This window comes from Patella vulgata, chromosome 1 (assembly GCF_932274485.2).
Source record: "Patella vulgata chromosome 1, xgPatVulg1.2, whole genome shotgun sequence".
NCBI lineage: Eukaryota > Metazoa > Mollusca > Gastropoda > Patellidae > Patella > Patella vulgata.
The window spans coordinates 46,903,443-46,923,068 of NC_065879.2; the positions used below are offsets into that span (position 1 = coordinate 46,903,443).

The 19,626-nt window shown below is 36.8% G+C and overlaps 1 protein-coding gene across 2 annotated transcripts in view; it reads right to left on the reverse strand.

Moving 5' to 3' along the window:
* The window catches only part of LOC126807736 (delta and Notch-like epidermal growth factor-related receptor), a 385,935-nt gene that overhangs the window by 43,104 nt on the left and 323,205 nt on the right, over positions 1–19,626 (reverse strand). For both annotated transcript variants that reach the window (XM_050532512.2, XM_050532520.2), the window contains 2 exons: positions 6,542–6,769; positions 5,873–6,015 (listed from right to left, as the gene is read on the reverse strand). In XM_050532512.2, the coding sequence (XP_050388469.1) occupies positions 5,873–6,015; positions 6,542–6,769 (371 nt within the window). The remainder of the gene's footprint in view (positions 1–5,872; positions 6,016–6,541; positions 6,770–19,626) is intronic.

Here is a 19,626-nt window from a genome sequence, read left to right on the forward strand (position 1 = left end):
CGTGGCCTTAAATACTGTGTATAAATTTAAAGTCAATCGGATATAACCTTTGGCCTATGGAGGGTCCATAAGATTTTTCAAAGTGATCAAGGGCCATAACTCTGGAGGTAATTATCGGAAATTGTTGAAAATCAATAGGCTTTTGTGTCTCGTGACCTTAAATACTGTGTATAAATTTCAAGCCTAGTATTGAATACATGAAAGAACCAATAGAAATATTGAAGCATAGTAATACTAATAGTATACAAAGTAGAAAAGTCATACGTTTCTTTTAATTTAATATAATCTTTATGATTTTTTTTCAAGGTGTCCACAATGGCTTTCTTTTTGTCAATAAAAAAGAATTTGTTACATTCTTAGTTTTAGTTGTTCAAGCGATGTTTCCGATGTAAGAGATTTAAGAAACGAAAGACAGTCGAGTTCTTTGAAACTTGATAAATGTAAATCAATGTTTCACATTTTTTATACAAGCATTAATGTTGTATATAAAAGAAATGCATACTTCTTGTGTCTCAATAGGTAAAGCAACTCGTAAAACTTTGTTATAAATAATAATTAATAAAATCGCCCATATACGAAGAAAACCAAAATCCCACTACAATTTGGGCAAGTGTGGTATTAAAAGCGGATAAATAAATTAATAATACAGATATAGCAAGTTTATGCAAAATAGACAATAAGTGATAATTTTGGATTTTAATAGAAAAGAATAGGTATAAGATTAATTGCATCAGTAGAATAAATGGGACTTTGATATTAGCAACAGAAATTCATATTTCGATTACTAAAAGGGAGCCACGGCGATGCAGGATGGATTGGACAAGGTTGAGTCGTTTGGATTGGATAACAAACCTAAGTACCGTGTACACATTCGGGTGCACGTAAAATAACCCTTGGCAGTTAGAATTTGGTATAACTGTGAGCCGTAGTGCCGCTGTCCAGGCGAAATTGCCCTCATAGCTCACTGTATGACGTATGTTCGTCTCCCTTAACCCAGTTGGAGCAGGGCTGTTTCACAAAAACTTAAATCTCCTTAAAATCGTCTTAAACTAAAATTTTATCCTAACTTAAGATAGGTGCGTTTCACAAAACGATTTTAAGCATTTTAGATCCACTAAAATAATATTGTAAGTTAAAATTGTATCTTAACTTAAAATAGTGGCGTTTCACAAAGTTATTTTAGGGACAATTTTAACTAAAATCAATTTTAACTTAGGACAGCCGTCACCCTCTCCTAACTTAAAATCACGACATTAACAAACTTTTTTAGAGCTATGTTGTGGGATCTATTGCGACATCCTGACTAACACATGGATAATTTTTTTTTAATAATTCGCTTGCGCGTAGGGGTCTATAGTAGTGGGAGGACCTGGAAAAAACCCAAGAGGTTGGACGGGCGACTCTACTCCCTGTCACGTGAAAGCGGGGAATCGAAACCCCGTCAGTCCTATAATACTAGATACGCAATATGCAAAGTATTTATGGCTTTGGGGTTATGATGATTTATATAGGAGCCAAGGGTATTTTATATTGGTAAAAAATCATTTTAATTCAGTAAGATAGATAGGCATTATCCAATAAGGAGTGTGGCACTTTGGCATTTTCAAATTATTTTTGAAAGGGTCCATGTGACTGACATTTCAAATCTAGGCATCGCCGGAACATTGGTTATTCCGTGTATTAGTTTAAAGTTCTTAAATACTTTTAAAAATCGACAATAGTTTACTTTTCTAATCTACATCCTGTAATTGGGCCCCTTTATCAATGACAAAGGCCTTTTTAATCACTGATTATATATAATCATTGATTAAATGTTTACTTATAATCAAAGTTTAAACATGAATTTTAATCGTTGTTTACAAAAAATTATAGTCAACGATTAGCTAATCTGACTTTTGAGAATACCAAACTTAGTCAACTACTTATCTCTAACTAGCTAGTTACTGATTAGCCCTAATCACAGATTATTTTAGACAATGTTCGAAAATATGGGCCTTAGAGATTAGTGGTTGACTAAGTTTGGTATTCTCAAAAGTCAGATTAGCTAATCTTTGACTACAATTTATTCTAATCAATGATTAAAATTCATGTTTAAACTTTGATTATAATTAAACATTTAATCAATGATTAAATATAATCAGTGATTAAAAAGGCTTTTATCATTGATAAAGGGGCCCAATTACAGGAAGTAGATTAGAAAAGTACATGTTTTAGAACAGTTTTTCCCATCCTAGGGTCCGTGAAATTATTTTGGGGGTTCGCAAAGTCAAAGGGGTTCATATGGGTGGGCAGAAAAGAAATAAAATGTATGAAAAAGAAAGTCAAGAAAAAATAGAGTTCGGATATTTTTAGTATTCGAAATGAAATGAAATGGAGGTTTAACGTCCCACCGTTCTGCTCCAACTGGGCCCAGAGAGACGGACATAGGCAATACAGTGTTCTATAAGGGCAGTTTTGCCCGGACAGCGGCACTACGGCTCACAGATATACCAAATTCTAAATGCCAAGGGTTATTTTACGTGCACTCCAATGTGTATTGGGAATTTAGGTTTGTCATCCAATCCAAACGACTCTACGTTCTCCCTTGCAAGGCCCTCCGTCATGCATCACTGTGGCTCCCTTTTAGTAATCGAAAAATGAATTTCTGTTGCTAATATCAAAGTTACATTTGTTCTCCTGACCAATAGAAGCGCAGGAACAGATTAATTTTATGCCCCCCCCCCTTTTTTTTTTATTAAAATCTGAAATAAGCATTATTTCTCTGTTTTGCATAAACTTGCTAAATCTGTATTCTTTATTATTTTTTATCGCCTTTAGGGTTCCCGTACTACTACACTTTCCCAATATGGGAGATTTTTAAAGATTACAAAATAATTATTATTTATAACAAATTTTTACGAGTTGCTTGACCTATTGAGACACAAGAAATATGCATTTTTTTATACAACTGACTGTTGAACTGAGTGCCAAACATATAAAATGTCATTTAGAAACATTAATTATTGTATAAAATCTCGGCTGTCTTTCATTTCTTAAATCTCTCACATCGGAAAGATTGCTTGAACAATAAAACTAAGAATTAACAAATTCTTTTTTTATTGACAAACAGAAAGCCATTGTGGGCACACTGGAAAAAATAATCATAAAGATTATGCTAAATCAAAAGAAACGTTTGATATTTCTACTTTGCATACTATGCTTCAATATTTCTATTGGTTTTGTCATGTATTCAGTACTAGGCTTGACATTTATACACCGTGTTTAAGGTCATCAGATACAAAAGCCTATTGATTTTCAACGATTTCCGATAATTACCTCCATAGTTATGGCCCTTGATCACTTTGAAAAATCTTGTGGACGCTCCTTAGGCTAAAGGTTATATCCGAAGAAATTGCAAAGACGGAGCAAATCAACTTCTTAGCACAAAAGGGAACTCACAGCAGCTAAGTCGTCCGTGCAGTCAACAAGGGTTGTCACATATTTTTTTTCTTTGGTCAGTAATGAAAACATTTACGACTCTAAAATCTGAGTACGAGTAGCAACCCATTAAGTAATTATCAGAAACCAGAAGAATTTGTTTGGTTTCTAGTTCTGCCCTCTACGAACGTTTACTATACAAAAAATATAGTAACATGGGCCATAATTCTGGAAGTAATTATCGGAAAGTATTGACAATCAATAGGTCCCCTCCTCTCATGAAGTTATACACTGTGTATAAATTTCAAGTCAATGGGATATTAACTTTAGAGCATCCACGAGATTTTTCAAAGTGATCAAGGGCCATAACTCTGGCAGTAATTATCGGAAATCGTTGGAAATCAATAGGCTTCCCCCATCTCATGACCCTAAACACTGTATATAAATCTAATGTCAATCGGATACCAACTTTAGTCTCTAGAGCGTCCACAAGATTTTTCAAAGTGATCAAGGGCAATAACACTGGCAGTAATTATCGGATATCGCTGGAAATCAATAACCTTACACACTGTGTATAAAATTAAAGTCAATTAGATATTAACTTTAGCTTCTAGGGCGTCCACAAGATTTTTCAAAGTGATCAAGGACCATAACTCTAACAGTAATTATCGTAAATCGTTGGAAATCAAAAGGATTCCTCATCTCTTGACCTTAAACATTGTGTATAAATCCAAAGTCAATCGGATACCAACTTTTGCCTCTGGGGCCTCCACAAGATTTTTCAAAGTGACCAAGGGCCATAATCCAGGCAGTAATTATCGGAAATCGTTGAAAATCAATAGGATCTCTCATCTCATGACCCTAAACACTGTGTATAAATCTATAATCAATCGGATATTAATTTTAGCTTTCAAAGTGACCAAGGGCAATAACTCTAGTAGTAAAGATCAGAAATCAATAGGCTACTCCGTCTCGTGGCCTTAAAGGAGCTAAATCCTAAATCACTAACATTTGGGACCTAGAAATTCACAAAAGTGGGTCGCAACGCATATAATACTGTAATATGAATGTATATAAACTGATTTACATTTAATGGTTTCCGTTTTTACTCCAATTTCAAATCAGTTATGTTCGGCGAAACAAGTCAGCAATCTCAATCGAGTGCAAATTTCTAGCGTCTAGTTATTCTAGTCTACATAACTCCATTTGATTTGGTGCAATGTGTCTAGCCTCGCCCCTCGAGTCTCTCAATACAACTGGGGCTGAAGCGCATTATGGTACACGATTCGTGTACCAATGTTAAAAAAATTATTTTATCTTAAATATCGGATATCAGAAGCTCATCTTTTCCCGCTAAGTTTACATCATCAATGTTGATTTAAATTGACCAATAATTCGTGTTTTCGATGTCGAAGATTTTGGAGGATTTTGAGTTACGGACTTAGGTCCTTTAAATACTGTGTATAAATTTAAAGTCAATCGGATATAACCATTAATCTATGGAGCGTCCATAGGATTTTTCAAAGTGATCAAGGGCCATAACTCTGGAGGTAATTATCGGAAATTATTGAAAATCTATAGGCTTTTATGTCTCATGACCTTAAACACTGTGTATAAATTTCAAGCCTAGTACTGAATACATGAAAAAACCAATAGAAATATTGAAGCATAGTAATTATAGTATACAAAGTAGAAAAGTCAATCGTTTCTTTTGATTTAGCATAGGCCTAATCTTTATGGGTTTTTTTTTATTGTATCTTTAAAACTGTTGTGAAGTGACTTTTAAATATACAAGAACTTTTTTATTATTTAGTGTTTTTACCCGGCAATACTATATACCGGAAAACACCGGAAAACAACGGAAAACTACCGGAAAACACCATTTTATACTGAATACCGAAAAACACCGGAAAATACTAAATACCGGAAAACACACTACATGTAAATACCGTAAAATACCCTAAATAGGGAACCCGGCGACTGGCACCCTAAATAGGTAACCCGGAGAGGCCTCTGTGTGCCTAGGTTAGGATTAGGGTTAATTTCCGGTTTATAGTATAGCCCTTCTCCGGGTTACCTATTTAGGGTGTTTTCCGGTATTTAGTGTGTTTTCCGGTATTTAGTGTTTTTCCGGTGTTTTCCGGTATTCAGTATAACATAGTGTTTTCCGGTTGTTTTCCGGTGTTTCCGGTATATTGTATAGCCCGTTTTTACCTATCTTCTATATATTACTCATTCAGATATAAATAACTTAATTAAATCAAATAGTCAATAATATCATGCAATATGTAATGGACGATAATTTTGTAATAAACAAAAACAACAATTGTTACTGTACTTGCTTTAAAACGCTGAGAGAATACTCTTCGATACGTCGCCTAAATAAATCAGTAATTATTCTTCCATAAGTATGTGTTATAGTTTATAGATATAAAATACACGTAGACTAACTTACATTTTTCGTGCAGTTTGGTCCAGTATGTCCTGGATGACAGTGACACCTGTAAGAATCTACCTCCATTATGCATATCCCATGGTTCTTACACGGTGAAGTGTTACACAGATCATATTCCATATTACACGTTCCCCCATAGTAACCTATTAATGCATTTTTTTTTTGGCATTATAAATTATTATAAAGTAAAAAATTAGAACATTTTGATTGTTTTTACCAAATAAAGACAATCTGTGTGTTTCTTTTTGAATGACAACTTATTTGAATCCCAGAAAAATATACTAGGTTAGTGATTCCTTGGGTTCATGATACTCGATCCCCAAATGCTTATTGATTCCTTCCCTTTTCTCCACTGTAAAGTTTATATAAACAAGGTATAAAATGAACACTGGTGACGACATTAGTATATCTTCACTGTAATTTGTGGAGCATGAGGAACTGAGTCGATCGTCGAAAAAATCCTAAGGCTCCTCCAGTTCAAGTACGCTCAATATGAAACGTGGCATACCTTTTCCCCGGACAACTGCACATCGATTTTTGATATAACGTCACAATTTCAGATGACTTCACACTCGATTTATAGTCCATAGTACGCTCATACCTATTTTTATGTAAATAAATGATTGAAAACGAACATTTGTATAATAAAATATATTGTAGAGAACATACCTGGCAGACAAAAGCATTGGTATTTGTCGATGAAGTCGACACAAACACCATGTATACATGGCTTAGGTTGGCACTCATTGATGTTAACCTCACAGTGTGAACCTGTAAATCCTGGAGGACATAAACATTGGAAGTGGGTTTTATTCCCAACACAAGATCCATTGTTCATACATAGATCTAATACGCATAAGTTCTCTACCCTTTCACTACAAACTGCTCCGTGATATCCTGCAAGTAACATAATAATAATAATAATAATAATAATAAAATAAAACCTAACACAGGAATTTCAATCTGAATTTATAAATCCTGATATCAATACAAGCCTGTACAATAACTGATTCTGATATACTGTTGTAGGCACAGCCTTAATGTTAAACTGTATGATTCAGGGGAGATAACTCCTTTTTGTCTTTTGATTGGAAGATTATCATGAGCTTGTAACTGGAAAACCTAGACTGAGCATATGGGTTTTGAGCAGCCAAACTACCCCTAGTCTCTTTCCTAAGACGCCTTGATTCATCACCATTTTTTTATCTATACCTTATGTCAATCTAAGATTGGAAACGTTCAACATATTCGTAAGTTCGATGTGATATTGTCAGTACTCATTTTAATTACATTATATGTCTAAATATGGTTAGGTTATGTATCAGTACTTAGTAATAAGTAAGATTTCACTTCATAACAGTGCATGTGTGATGTGATAACCTAGGTTCCCTAGCTTTGTATCGGCTGGTTCTGTCCCGAACTGGCTCTCCCCTCTTATATTCTGTATGTAATAAGCTTTACTCTTTTGGTCATATTATCATGCAATAATTCATAAAAAGGCTATAAGGTTAAATACATTTATTCCATTGTGTACATCTACTTATACAAACATTGTTGTTTTTGCAGAAACAGTTCATAGTTCTTCGTACGTACAAACAGTTCTTATTACAGTTAGAATTTTACTGCTTACATTTTACTGCAAGTTTTATCCTATTAAATTGATACATGTACAAAGAAGGACTCGTTTGAATTTCCCCTCCCTAAAATGCCCTGTAACTACAAAGATAGGCGGTTACATTAGTTTGAATATGATCGTCTAAACACATGAATGAAATAAGACAAGTATAAGAATAATTTAAAAATGGATCAAAATGGTGATGAAATCATAGGTGATACACGTAACCAAGACACTGCCAGCATGACTGTACCTAAAGTAACACGATCTGGCAGTAGATATGACGACAAGCCGACAATACAGATAGTGGCTCAAATTGAAAAACAAACTGAAGATAACAATTCCGAAGATTCTGAAGATTTTGAAGAAGATAACACAGAAAATACAGAAACACCAAGAGTTGTTACCCCTGTCCCCCATAAGACTGTGAATGATGCACATACTCCCAGGTCCAAGAAGATAAAGGCACTAGAGGCCAGACTCAGAGTATCAAAGGCTGAACAAGAGTTGTTAGAATTTATAGCAGCTGAAGATGGCGAAAAAGAAATTAAAGTTAATCCAAGATGCGATGTTTCGCAACCAGTTGTAGAATTACAAGATGATGTACCGATTGTACACCAAAACATGGAGGATTTGTCGTCTACTTTAAGTAATGACCCAAGTAGAAAGTCCTCTACTGATTCAAGATCATCTGGATAAGGTATTGAAACAACAACAACAGAGTGCATTAGCCCTTAAATTACCCAATTCAGAAGTTCTCACTTTCAATGGTGATCCCTTTGAAAACAATGGATTCATCAGAGCCTTTGAAAATATCATAGAAACGAAGACAGAAGATGATAATTCACGACTATATTATCTAGTTCAGTATACTAGTGGAGACGTAAAGGAAATGATGCGCAGCTGTCTATCTATGAAACCCCCAGAAGGATGTAATGAAGCCAGACGTCTGTTGAAGAAGAGATTCGGACAGAATTACAGAATTGCTTCAACATACGTTGATAAATTAACACAAGGGCCTCCTATAAAATCAGAAGATGGAGAAGCTCTACAAAAACTGTTTATAGCCCTTACAACATGTAAAAATGCACTCAAAGAAATAGGCTACATTTCCAAGATTGAAAGTGCAGATAGTTTAAAGAAGGTATTAAACAGACTCCCATATGATATAAGAAGAAGGTGGCGTACCGTAGCAGATTCAATAGCAGAAAGATACAACCGTGAAATAACTCTAGATGATATAGTAGAATTTGTTGACAAAGAAGCCCAGGATCACAACACACCCTGTATTCGGCAACCTACACATCCACAATGCCAACGATTCCAGGGACCGATCATACGACAAGAAGAGAATCCCGCACTACAAACCTAGTGGCTCAAGTTTCTTCTTACAAGTTGATAACAGACAGTCATCTTATAGTAACTTTATTGTAATTATTCAAGCCTAATGACAGGACAATCCTCAGGTGGATGCCCTAAATGTAATTCAGATCATCAATTATCGTCTTGCAACATATTTCAACGATTGTCCCTTGAAGAGAGAGCAAAGACAGTTATGATTAAAGGTCTCTGTTTTAACTGTCTTTACCATGATCATAAATCAAAAAATTGTAAGAGTAAGTTTAGATGTAAGGAATGCCACGGAAGACACCACACACTGCTACACCAACCTACCCATATCAATGATGTACCTTGAAACAGCGGAAAACCACCAGATACTATGCAAGATCCTACTGCAATAGCTAATGTTAAGAATGGGTTTTCACAAACTAACTCCACTTCTACTGATGGAAGATCACCCTTTATTGGTTTATCAGTTACTACTGTAAAGGTGAAAACTACTGGACAAATACCTTCCATCACTATTCGTTCACTGTTAGATAATGGTTCTAATACGTCTTTCTGCACTGATAGGCTACTAAGAAAACCTGGTATACAAGGACAGAAGACATGTATATCACTCACCACTATTGACAAAGAAGATAGTCTGATAGAGAGTCAAATTGTCAGCCTACAAATCTATGATTTAGATGAAATAAACCTCATTGATTTACCCTTTGTTCTATCAAGACCAAGCATACCAGTTTCCAAGTCTGATGTACCGACACAAGAATGACCACACTTAAAGGATATCAACTTACCTGATGTAGATGCCGATGTTGTTTGTTCATTGGAAATGACAACATATCTGCTCTTGAACCACTTGAAATAAGGCCTAGTAAAGATGAAAGTCCTTATGCTGTACGTACCAAACTTGGTTGGGTTATCAACGGACCATTAAGCAGAGAAACATTCTGTAAACGACACACAGCTAACTTCATGAAGTGCGACGAAAGATTAAGTGAACAATTCAAGGAATTCTGTAACAGAGATTCAACGATTCAATTGTAGAAGTTAACAAAGAAATGTCACAAGAAGACCGTAAAGCAGTGTCAATAATGGAGCAAACAGTCAAGTTGAATCAAGAAAAGCACTATGAAATAGCTCTACCATGGAAGAGTTATCCCCCTTGTATGCCTGATAATAAACCATTAGCAGAGCACAGATTACATCTCCTAAAACGAAGACTACTAACAGACCCAAACTTATTTGACAAGTATTCTGAATTCATTGCTAACCTGCTAGATCATGGTTATGCAGAGAAGATAGTTGTTCCGAATTGTTCCGAGTAGTATATGATTGTTCTGCAAGATACCACGGAACATCACTGAATGAATGTCTTCTACAAGGTCCTAATCTGACTTAGACGTTCGTAGGAGTTCTGTCAAGATTTCGACAACAACACATAGCATTGTTAGCCGATATTGAAGCAATGTTTCATCAAGTTCACGTACCAATAGAACACAGAAATGCCTTAAGATTTTCATGGTGGCCAGATAATGACATCAAGAAAGAACCGTCTACTTATAGAATGAAAGTACACCTCTTTGGTGCCGTCTCTTCACCAAGTTGTTGCAATTTTGCCTTGTTACAGACTGCAAATGACACTTCGAACGAAGAGCTGATCAGCTGTATACACAGAAATTTTTACGTTGATGATTTCTTGAAATCAACCTCTACTGAAGATGAAGCCAGAGAAATTACCAGAGACTTAAGAGAATTATTGCCAAGACAAGGATTCAGACTTACTAAATGGATTTCAAATTCACAAGATGTACTAAATACTATACCCGAATCAGAAAGAGCTATAGTACACGACCACAAGTTTGAAGAGGCTCAAGACCAAAGAACCTTAGGAATTCGATGGAATGTAGCCACTGATTCATTTGGATTTGAGATTTCAAGACCAGCGACTAGACGCGGAATATTTTCAATAGTAAGCTCTATCTATGACCCCTTGGGATTTGTAGCACCAGTCACTTTACCGGCAAAGATGATTTTACAGGACCTATGTCGATTACAGTATGGATGGGATGTTCTTATAACTGAAGACTTCTTGAAAAGATGGAACACATGGTTAATAGATCTACCCAAGTTGGCTAAATTCAACATACAACGATGTATAATACCAAAATTTTGACGAAGTCGTTCAATACCAATTACACCACTTCTCAGACGCATCAGAGGTCGGTTTCGGATCCGTCTTCTACGTGAGATTAGTAAGCTCAACCGGCAAGATTCATTGCGCCTTTATGATTGGAAAGTCGCGTCTTACTTCTTTAAAGAAGATTACCATACCAAGGCTAGAGTTATCAGCTGCTACGATTTCCATAAGATTAGATAAAATCTTAAGACAAGAACTTGAAATACCTATCCAAAGAGCATTCTTCTGGACTGATAGCACTTCTGTTATCAAGTATATTAATAATGAAACTAAACGATTTCACACCTTTGTCGCAAACATATTACCGTGTATAAGAGATGGTTCAGAACCTTCCGACTAGTTCTACGTCTACACAAAACTGAATCCAAGTGACCAAAGTTCAAGAGGCGTCACAGCGAATGAATTACTCAAGAATCAGAGTTGGATACTGGGGCCGGGTTTCCTGTATTTACCAGAAAATGAATGGCCGCGACAGCCTGATGTACAGGATAATATTTCCTCAGATCGAGAAGAAATGTAATTTAGTTGTTGGAAATGATATAGACATTGTAAAAAGGATATTCAATAGATTCTCCTCATGGTTTCGCCTTAAAAGATGTATAGCTTACATTTTAAGATACAAGAAGATTTTAATGACAGCATGTAGAAATAAGGTAAAGGGAGACAATCCAGTGACTTCGAAGAATACCAATTTTCAACCTTTGACAGTAGAGGAAATCATTTCTGCTGAACTGGAAATTTTGAAGTATATCCAGAAAGAAAGCTTTTATGAAGAATTTATAGCCTTAAGTCAAAATCAGCACGGAAATGTGAAGAAATCCAGTAATATTCGTAAATTGGATCCATTGTTCTCCGACGGACTTATCAGAGTTGGTGGAAGACTGAGACATGCGACAATGTCGTTTGAATCCAAACACCCTATTATTTTACCAAAGAATCACCATATTAGTACTTTGATTATTCGTCACTTTCATCATTTGTCAGGACATTCTGGTAGAGAATATGTTATTTCAATGATCAGAAAGAAATTTTGGATTATTAAAGTCAACTCGGCTGTTAGAAGTATTTTATCCAGATGTATAAGTTGCCGCAAGAGACAGGCTAAACCAATTCAACAGAAATTCGCAGACCTTCCCGAAGACAGAGTAACTGTAGAAAAACCACCATTCACCTTTGTTGGTATTGATTTCTTTGGACCTTTTCTAATAAATCGAGGAAGAAGCCAGTTGAAGCGGTATGGATGTATATTCACGCGTCTTGCTGTACACATTGACGCTACTCATTCCTTAGACACCAATTCGTTTATTAACGCATTACGCAGATGTATTGCCAGAAAAAGAGTACCTTCTGAAGTCCGAACAGATAATGGAACCAATTTTGTTGGTGGAAATCGCGAACTTAAATCTGCAATTGATGATTGGAATCAGAAAAGGGTTAATGATTTTCTACTACAGAAATACGTCAAGTGGATTTTCAATACCCCAGCAGCTTCACATCACGGCGGTGTATGGAAGAGGTGCATACGTACTGTAAAAAAGGTTCTCAACGCACTAATGACAGAACAAATATTAGATGACGAAGGCCTATCTACTCTTATGTGTGAAGTTGAAAGCATCATTAATGGTAGACCTATTACTCCTGTATCAGACGATGTCCAAGATATGGAAGCTTTTACACCAAATCACCTTCTTTTATTAAGATCAGATCCAACACTTTCTCCGGTTGTTTTTATTAAACGGGACCTTTACTAACGTAAACGTTAGAGACAGGTACAATATATGGCCGATTTGTTTTGGAAACGCTGGTGAAAAGAGTACTTGCCGCTACTACAAATCAGACAGAGATTTATTAATCCAAACAAACAATTGAAAAATCAATGACATGGTTTTATTGGTGGATGATAGTTTACCCCGTGTAGTTTGGCCCTTAGCGCGTGTTATCGCTGTTATGCCGGGAAAAGATGGACTGATACGTTCTGTTAAGGTCAAGACTAAAACAACTGTTTTACGCCCCGTTACCAAGTGCGTTTTGCTTGAATCTTCGAAAGACTAAAACTATAAACTGCTTGTGTCATTATATAAGGCTTAAAACTTAAAGTAACAGTTCCATATTATAATTTAAAGTGACATTTTAAAAGTGGTTTATTGACATTTTGACGTTAGATTCTATATTTCATTTTATTCATACATTATAAATACTGTATGCATTAGTTTAAATGTTTCACATAATGTTCCACATTTAAAGGGGCTGGGTATGTAGGCACAGCCTTAATGTTAAACTGTGTGATTCAGGGGAGATAACTCCTTTTCGTCTTTTGGTTGGAAGATTATCATGAGCTTGTAACTGGAAAACCTAGACTGAGCACATGGGTTTTGAGCAGCCATATTACCCCTAGTCTCTAGCCTAAGACGCCTTGATTCATCACCATTTTTTATCTATATCTTATGTCAATCCAAGATTGGGGACGTTCAACATATTCGTAAGTTCGATGTGATATTGTCAGTACTCATTTTAATTACATTATATGTCTAAATATGGTCAGGTTATGTATCAGTAGTAATAAATAAGATTTCACTTCATAACAGTGCATGTGTGATGTGATAACCTAGGTTCCCTGGCTTTGCATCGGCTGGTTCTGTCCCGAACTGGCTTTCCCCTCTTATATTCTGTATGTAATAAGCTTTACTCTTTTGGTCATAATATCATGCAATAATTCATAAAAAGGCTATAAGGTTAAATACATTTATTCCAATGTGTACATTGTTGTTTTTTTGCAGAAACAGTTCATAGTTCTTCGTACAAACAGTTCTTATTACAGTTAGATCTTTACTACTTACATTTTACTGCAAGTTTTATCCTATTAAATTGATACATGTACATGTACCTTTTGTATTTATTCTGCTACATGTAAAGACACGACAGTATATTTCAGTAGGTTGACAGCCAACCCATTTGTAGTTTTAGAAAAGAAGGGGAAAGAAACTAGGTATGTAATGTCGGCTTCCTGGTTTTAATCATGTTTTAAGGTTCTAATATTTTTATTAATTTTTTAAAACTAGGTCTACTATCTGTTAAGATTAAAACATGTTATATTATGACTGTCTATAAGCTAACCGAATTTTACAAACTCCCACATCTTCAAGTTTAAATTAATTGGCAACAACAAAAACGTTTGTCTGTAGGCCATAAGCGATGTTACATCCCACTTCTACTCGTTGCTACTGGCAACCTTTGATAAAATTGTCCTGTTTATTTTCAATACATGCTTAAAAGTATCCGTGTATCAGAAATATACAGAAAGACTACTGTTCATTTCTGATACACGGATACTTTTATACTGTTTTAGATACCTATCAAGCAATAAGTAGAGGACGTTTAGTCCGACCCAGATCGCAATTGATAACGATGGCTCTATACAATGCACAAGGATAATGTACATGAAACAACTAGTCAAAATCATAGTAACAAAACAAACCGGGGGGAACTACATGGCAGTTCAAAAACATATACAATGACATTAAATTAACATAACAACATATTACAAAAATCAATTATTATACATATCAATTGGCATCTATTTCATAATTTGGTTTGATTTATATTAATATGCAAAATATATAAATTAGAATATTGAATAATTATTTTAATTAATTGTGATGATAGATGGCGCAGTTCTCTTGCTGGACACTTCACAGGCATTGAAAATAAGCAGGATGAAAGAAAACGTCTAGAAAGTCATAAACTTTATTACAAATAAATTTTAACGGAAGAACCATTCAACGATGCATACTTTCACCAGGAATGGCCCACGTTTCGCATTTCCTTTACAACACATTTAATAATATCGCAGTCCTCTACGCCATAGACAAGTTGTTTTGACGATGTGGTCTAAACAAACACGTGATTGTTTTACGCTCAGAGTATCATAGCAAGACGCACGTGTAAATACTACTCAGGTCGTCTCTCCACTGCGAAATCATTCTACCATGAAATGTAACGTGAGGCTCAGAAAGGGATAAATTTTAATGAAAGAGCAGAAAGTATTTGTCACTTTTCGGTTGAAACGACTCGATAATAAATACTATTTTTCACATTTTGCTTCACAATACTCGATAGAAATGTGATGTAAGTAACTTATTAGCACCTTTCCTCGGTGTATCTGGGAATATCAGGACAGTTTTGGTCGGGAGCCGCCTCGACCAAAACTGTCCTGATATTCACCGATTCACCGAGGAAAGTGTGCTAATAACTATTACTTAAAGTGAAAGAAACAGTATTAATCGAAAAAATGAGTTTAATATTCAACGATTAGTATGATTAAAGACGATAAATTATTGTCTCTAAATAGACTTTTTAATCAACTTTTAACAACAGATAGTAATAAAATCTACATAACATGCACTTCAGTGAAAAAGAGTTGATAAGAAATTTGTATAAATTATTTGTTGTCGACAGCTTTTCATAATTTCCGGCAATATTATATACCGCAAAACACTGGAAAACACCATGTTATACTGAATAATGGAAAACACCAGAAACACACTAAATACCGGAAAACACACTAAATACCGGAAAACACCCTAAATAGGTAACCCAGAGCCTGGTCCTCTGTGTGCGGGGGGTTAGGTTTAAGAATTTGGGGAGAGGTTAAGTCTCCACATAGGCACTGACCTAGGATGATGAAAAATTAGTTCGTGATATTTCCTAGTTTTATTAAAAATACATACAATACATTAGATTTATATACAAAGGCGATTTCACCGTTTTTTGGTGTTGGTGGCGCTGATGGTCTTCCTTGGATGGTGCTTTTGGTATTCTGGTATTTTTGTTTCTGAAGAAAAAAGAAAATAAATTTGAGGCTCTCGGGGGAGAGCCACATTAGTGTGTTTCCTACTACGAATTGGATTTTCTAAAAAAATCGTGTTTGTTCCACATCACCAGGTTAGGGCGAGGGATTCTTATATCTAGTTGATTTTATTTACTAACGGTTAGGGATAGGATTTGATATATGGTTTGTTTTGGGTTAGGGTGGAGACTGGTCTTATTTAATCTAATTTACTGTGCACTAGGATGTCGTTCAGCTTTTTATTCTTAGTATATGCAATTATAAGTTTCTGTGTGAATATTTTAGGGTGATTTTCTTGGAGATTTCTGATGATTTTGGATGCACTTGCGGCTGTTGCGCTAAATGGAACTACAAAAGGGGCTATTGCGCTAGCCGTATGAATATTCAAACCTAGGGGGGGGGGGGCTGTTGTTTTCAATTTCTTCTGTAGTTTCAAAGTCGCTCTTGGTCTTTTCTATTGGCGTGACAATGAGATCAGAAATGTCATGATTTTGTTGGTTGAAATGGATTGAAACCGATTTGTTTTTTTTTTGGTGACTATGTCTGATCGGTGACCGTTAATTCTTCCCCTAAGTGCATTTCGCGTCTCCCCTACGTATTGCTTGTCACATTGTCTGCATGAAATTAGATAAATTATGTTTGAACTACTGCATGAAAGTTGGTCTAATATTGGGAATTGTGTGCCAGATGTTTTGTTATGGAAATGGTCGGATATGTTTAAGATTTTGCATGTTTGACATCTTGGATTGCCACAAGTTTTGGTTTTAACTGCTGATTGCATATTATTTGTTTCTTTGGCGGCAAGCTCAGCTAGAGTGTTGTTTTTTATACGTCGTAGATAGCGTTTGGAGTATCCCCTTTGCTAAATACCAGCGTACATGCTGACGCAAAGTCGGTCTTCTGAGTACATATCCTATGGAAACGGAGAATCTGAGATTTTATTATGCCAGAGAAGGTATGTTTGGGGTGAAAGGAGCACTTGAACAATAGTTGATGTGTATCGGTTTCTTTGAAAAATACTTTAGTTTCTAGTTGGCTAGTGTTTTTGGTGTTGATACTTTTAAAGACGGTGGTTTCAAGAAAATCTATGCTGTTCTGACTTACATTTGCGGTTAATTTGACAGATGAATGATGATTGTTCAAAATGTTGAAAAACATCCAAAATTCGTCTAGTGTGTACGTCCAGACTATGGTTTTAATGGACAGAGTGGCAGAACTTCCCTTTCCCTCTCCGCCATGAAGAGGTTTGCATAACTCGGGCCAAACCGTTTTCCCATCGCAGTTCTGGAAGACTGGCGGTATACTTGGTCGTTGAAAGCGACAAATGTCGAGTAGTTTGATGATTTCTTCGTCCGGCCTGGATGCTTGCGGGTTTCTAAGAAATGCTTTCCTAACTGCTTCAATACCTGTGTTATTATCAATGTTCGTGTACATGCTCTGTACGTCGATGGATATTGAAATGGTGTGTTCGGGGACTCTTAAATGTTTGATTTTGTGATTGAGATCGTTAGTGTCTTTAAGGTAGGATGGGTGTTGGCATGCTAGGGGTAATAAGAAATGGTCTATATATTGTGATACGTTGTATGGTTCGCTGCCACAGTCTGATATTATTGGGCGTCCCTTGGGTAATTTATTAGGTATAAACCATTCTGTTTCTGGATTTTTATGTATTTTTGGTAGTGTGTAGAGATGTCTTTGTCGGCAATCAGATTTAGCAGATAAATAATTATATTGTTTTGCTGTTGTGTATTCCTTATCCTGCAATTCATGTAAGATGTTGTTTATTAAAGTTGCGGTGCCCTTAAAGATGGGTTGGTCTAATTTAGTGTAATGTATAGAATTACTTAATTGTTTTTCTGCCTCTGAGATATAGTCTGCGCGATTCATTATGACACAACACGAGCCTTTGTCGCTTTTCTTATTATGTTTTTGTCTTTTTTAAGGGTGTTTAATGCTGTTTTAGTTGCTCGGTTGAGATTTGGTTTTTGTGATTGTGGTTGAAGGGGTGATATTTCTATATTCATTTCGTCGAAAGTTTTTAGGATGGCTGGTGATAATGACTTTTTAGGTGCTTTCCATGTGGATTTTGCTGTGAATAATTTTTTACCTCTGCCGGGTTTGTTCCTAAAAAAATAAGTCAACGAAAGTGTTCTTTGGAAGCGATCGGGTCTATGGGTGTCATTGTGGGGGTTGGGATGAATTTAAGGCCTTTATCAATAATGTTCATTTCTAGGGGGCTGAGAAGTCTGTCGCTCAAATTGACAACTGTCTGTCCTAAAGACGGCTTCTCATTCCTTTTCCCTAATCCTAGTTTAAATTCCTCATCCAGCAGTTGATGATCTCTCTGGCCGTGTCTGGGCTCCAGTGGATGGCGTCGTTACCTTTCAGTTCTATTTTGCCCTTGAAGGTTGGTGGCGTTTGGTTAAGGTGCAGTAGAGATCAATTGGTTGTAGCTGGTGATGTTTTGGTAGGCGATCGGATTTTCTTGTCGGAGTCGGGAAGAAGTGGGGATCTGTGTGGCGAAGAGCTTGGTTGTTGGGAAAGCTGCTCTGGTCACCTTAAGTAGATCAGGCATCTGCTCGTGTATCCTTGGTCCACTTTCCTCCCTGTTGTTGAGCCCGACGTGTATCACTAATTCCTCTGGTGCAGGACCCATGTTGTTCTGGAGGATCTGTTTGATGTGGCTGATCTTGGCTCCAGAATAGCTATCCAATAACCAGGGTCTTTGACATGACGGGTGGTAGGTACCATAAATCCTTCTCGTCTTTACCTTTGTAGCTGTGAGGTCTCTTTAGGGATAGGTTGAGTGATCGCCTGCATCTGGTGGAAGATCTGGTGGCGATTCTAGGGTTAGGAATGATGGGCGATCTAGGGGACAGACAGTCGACAAGCGCGTTTAGTGGCGATATAGATCCCGAAGAAATAGGTGAGCCAGACACAACCCGGGCGAACTGGTTGATCTAGCTGCACGCTTCGAGGGAGCGTTAATGCTAGGGCCTTCTCCAGGGGATAATTTTCTCTTGTTTTCTCTTATCGTTTTGGTCTGTCCCGGAGAAGGTTGTGTGTAATGTGGATTGGTGATGGGGAGGGTGCGCGACAGTTTTAGAGACCATGGACAGTAGGCGATTGAACTCTGTCTTCACACTATCCTGAAGTCGCTTGCCGTAGGACTTCCTGGCCCATGCTAGGGCGTGGCTAGAGTACTCTTGTACAGCATCTTTGCTAAAGTGACGTGACTTCAAGTACTCCAGTTTCTCCGCTAGCATGGCTCGGTAGTGTGTCGACAGGGATCAGGCGACGTCCTTGGCCCATTTCAAGTTCAATGTCTCAATGGTAGTGGCTATGGTAGGCGTCTTCATGGCCGGCTTCACGAACTTATTCAGGTCTTGGATCTTCCAAGTGAAACTTCTGGTTGGTGTTTCATTCTCCTGACTCTCCATAATGGTCAAGTGGTGGAGGCATTGGAGGACCTGATTGAAGGCTTTCACGACACCTGCATTTTCTGGGGGTGGTTGGCGCTGGTTTGGTTGTCGTTTTGGTTGGCGCTGGTTTGGTTGTCGACTTGGTTGGTGCTGGTTTGGTTTGTTGACTTTTTTGGTGCTGGTTTGCTTGTCGACTTGGTTGGTGCTGGTAGCGGAATCTAGGTGGTGGTTGGTGGAATCCTGGTGGTGGTCGGTGGAAGCCTTGTGGTGGTTGGTGGAAGCCTGGTGGTGGTTGGTTCCAGAAGTGATGGGGTGGGGAAAAAACTG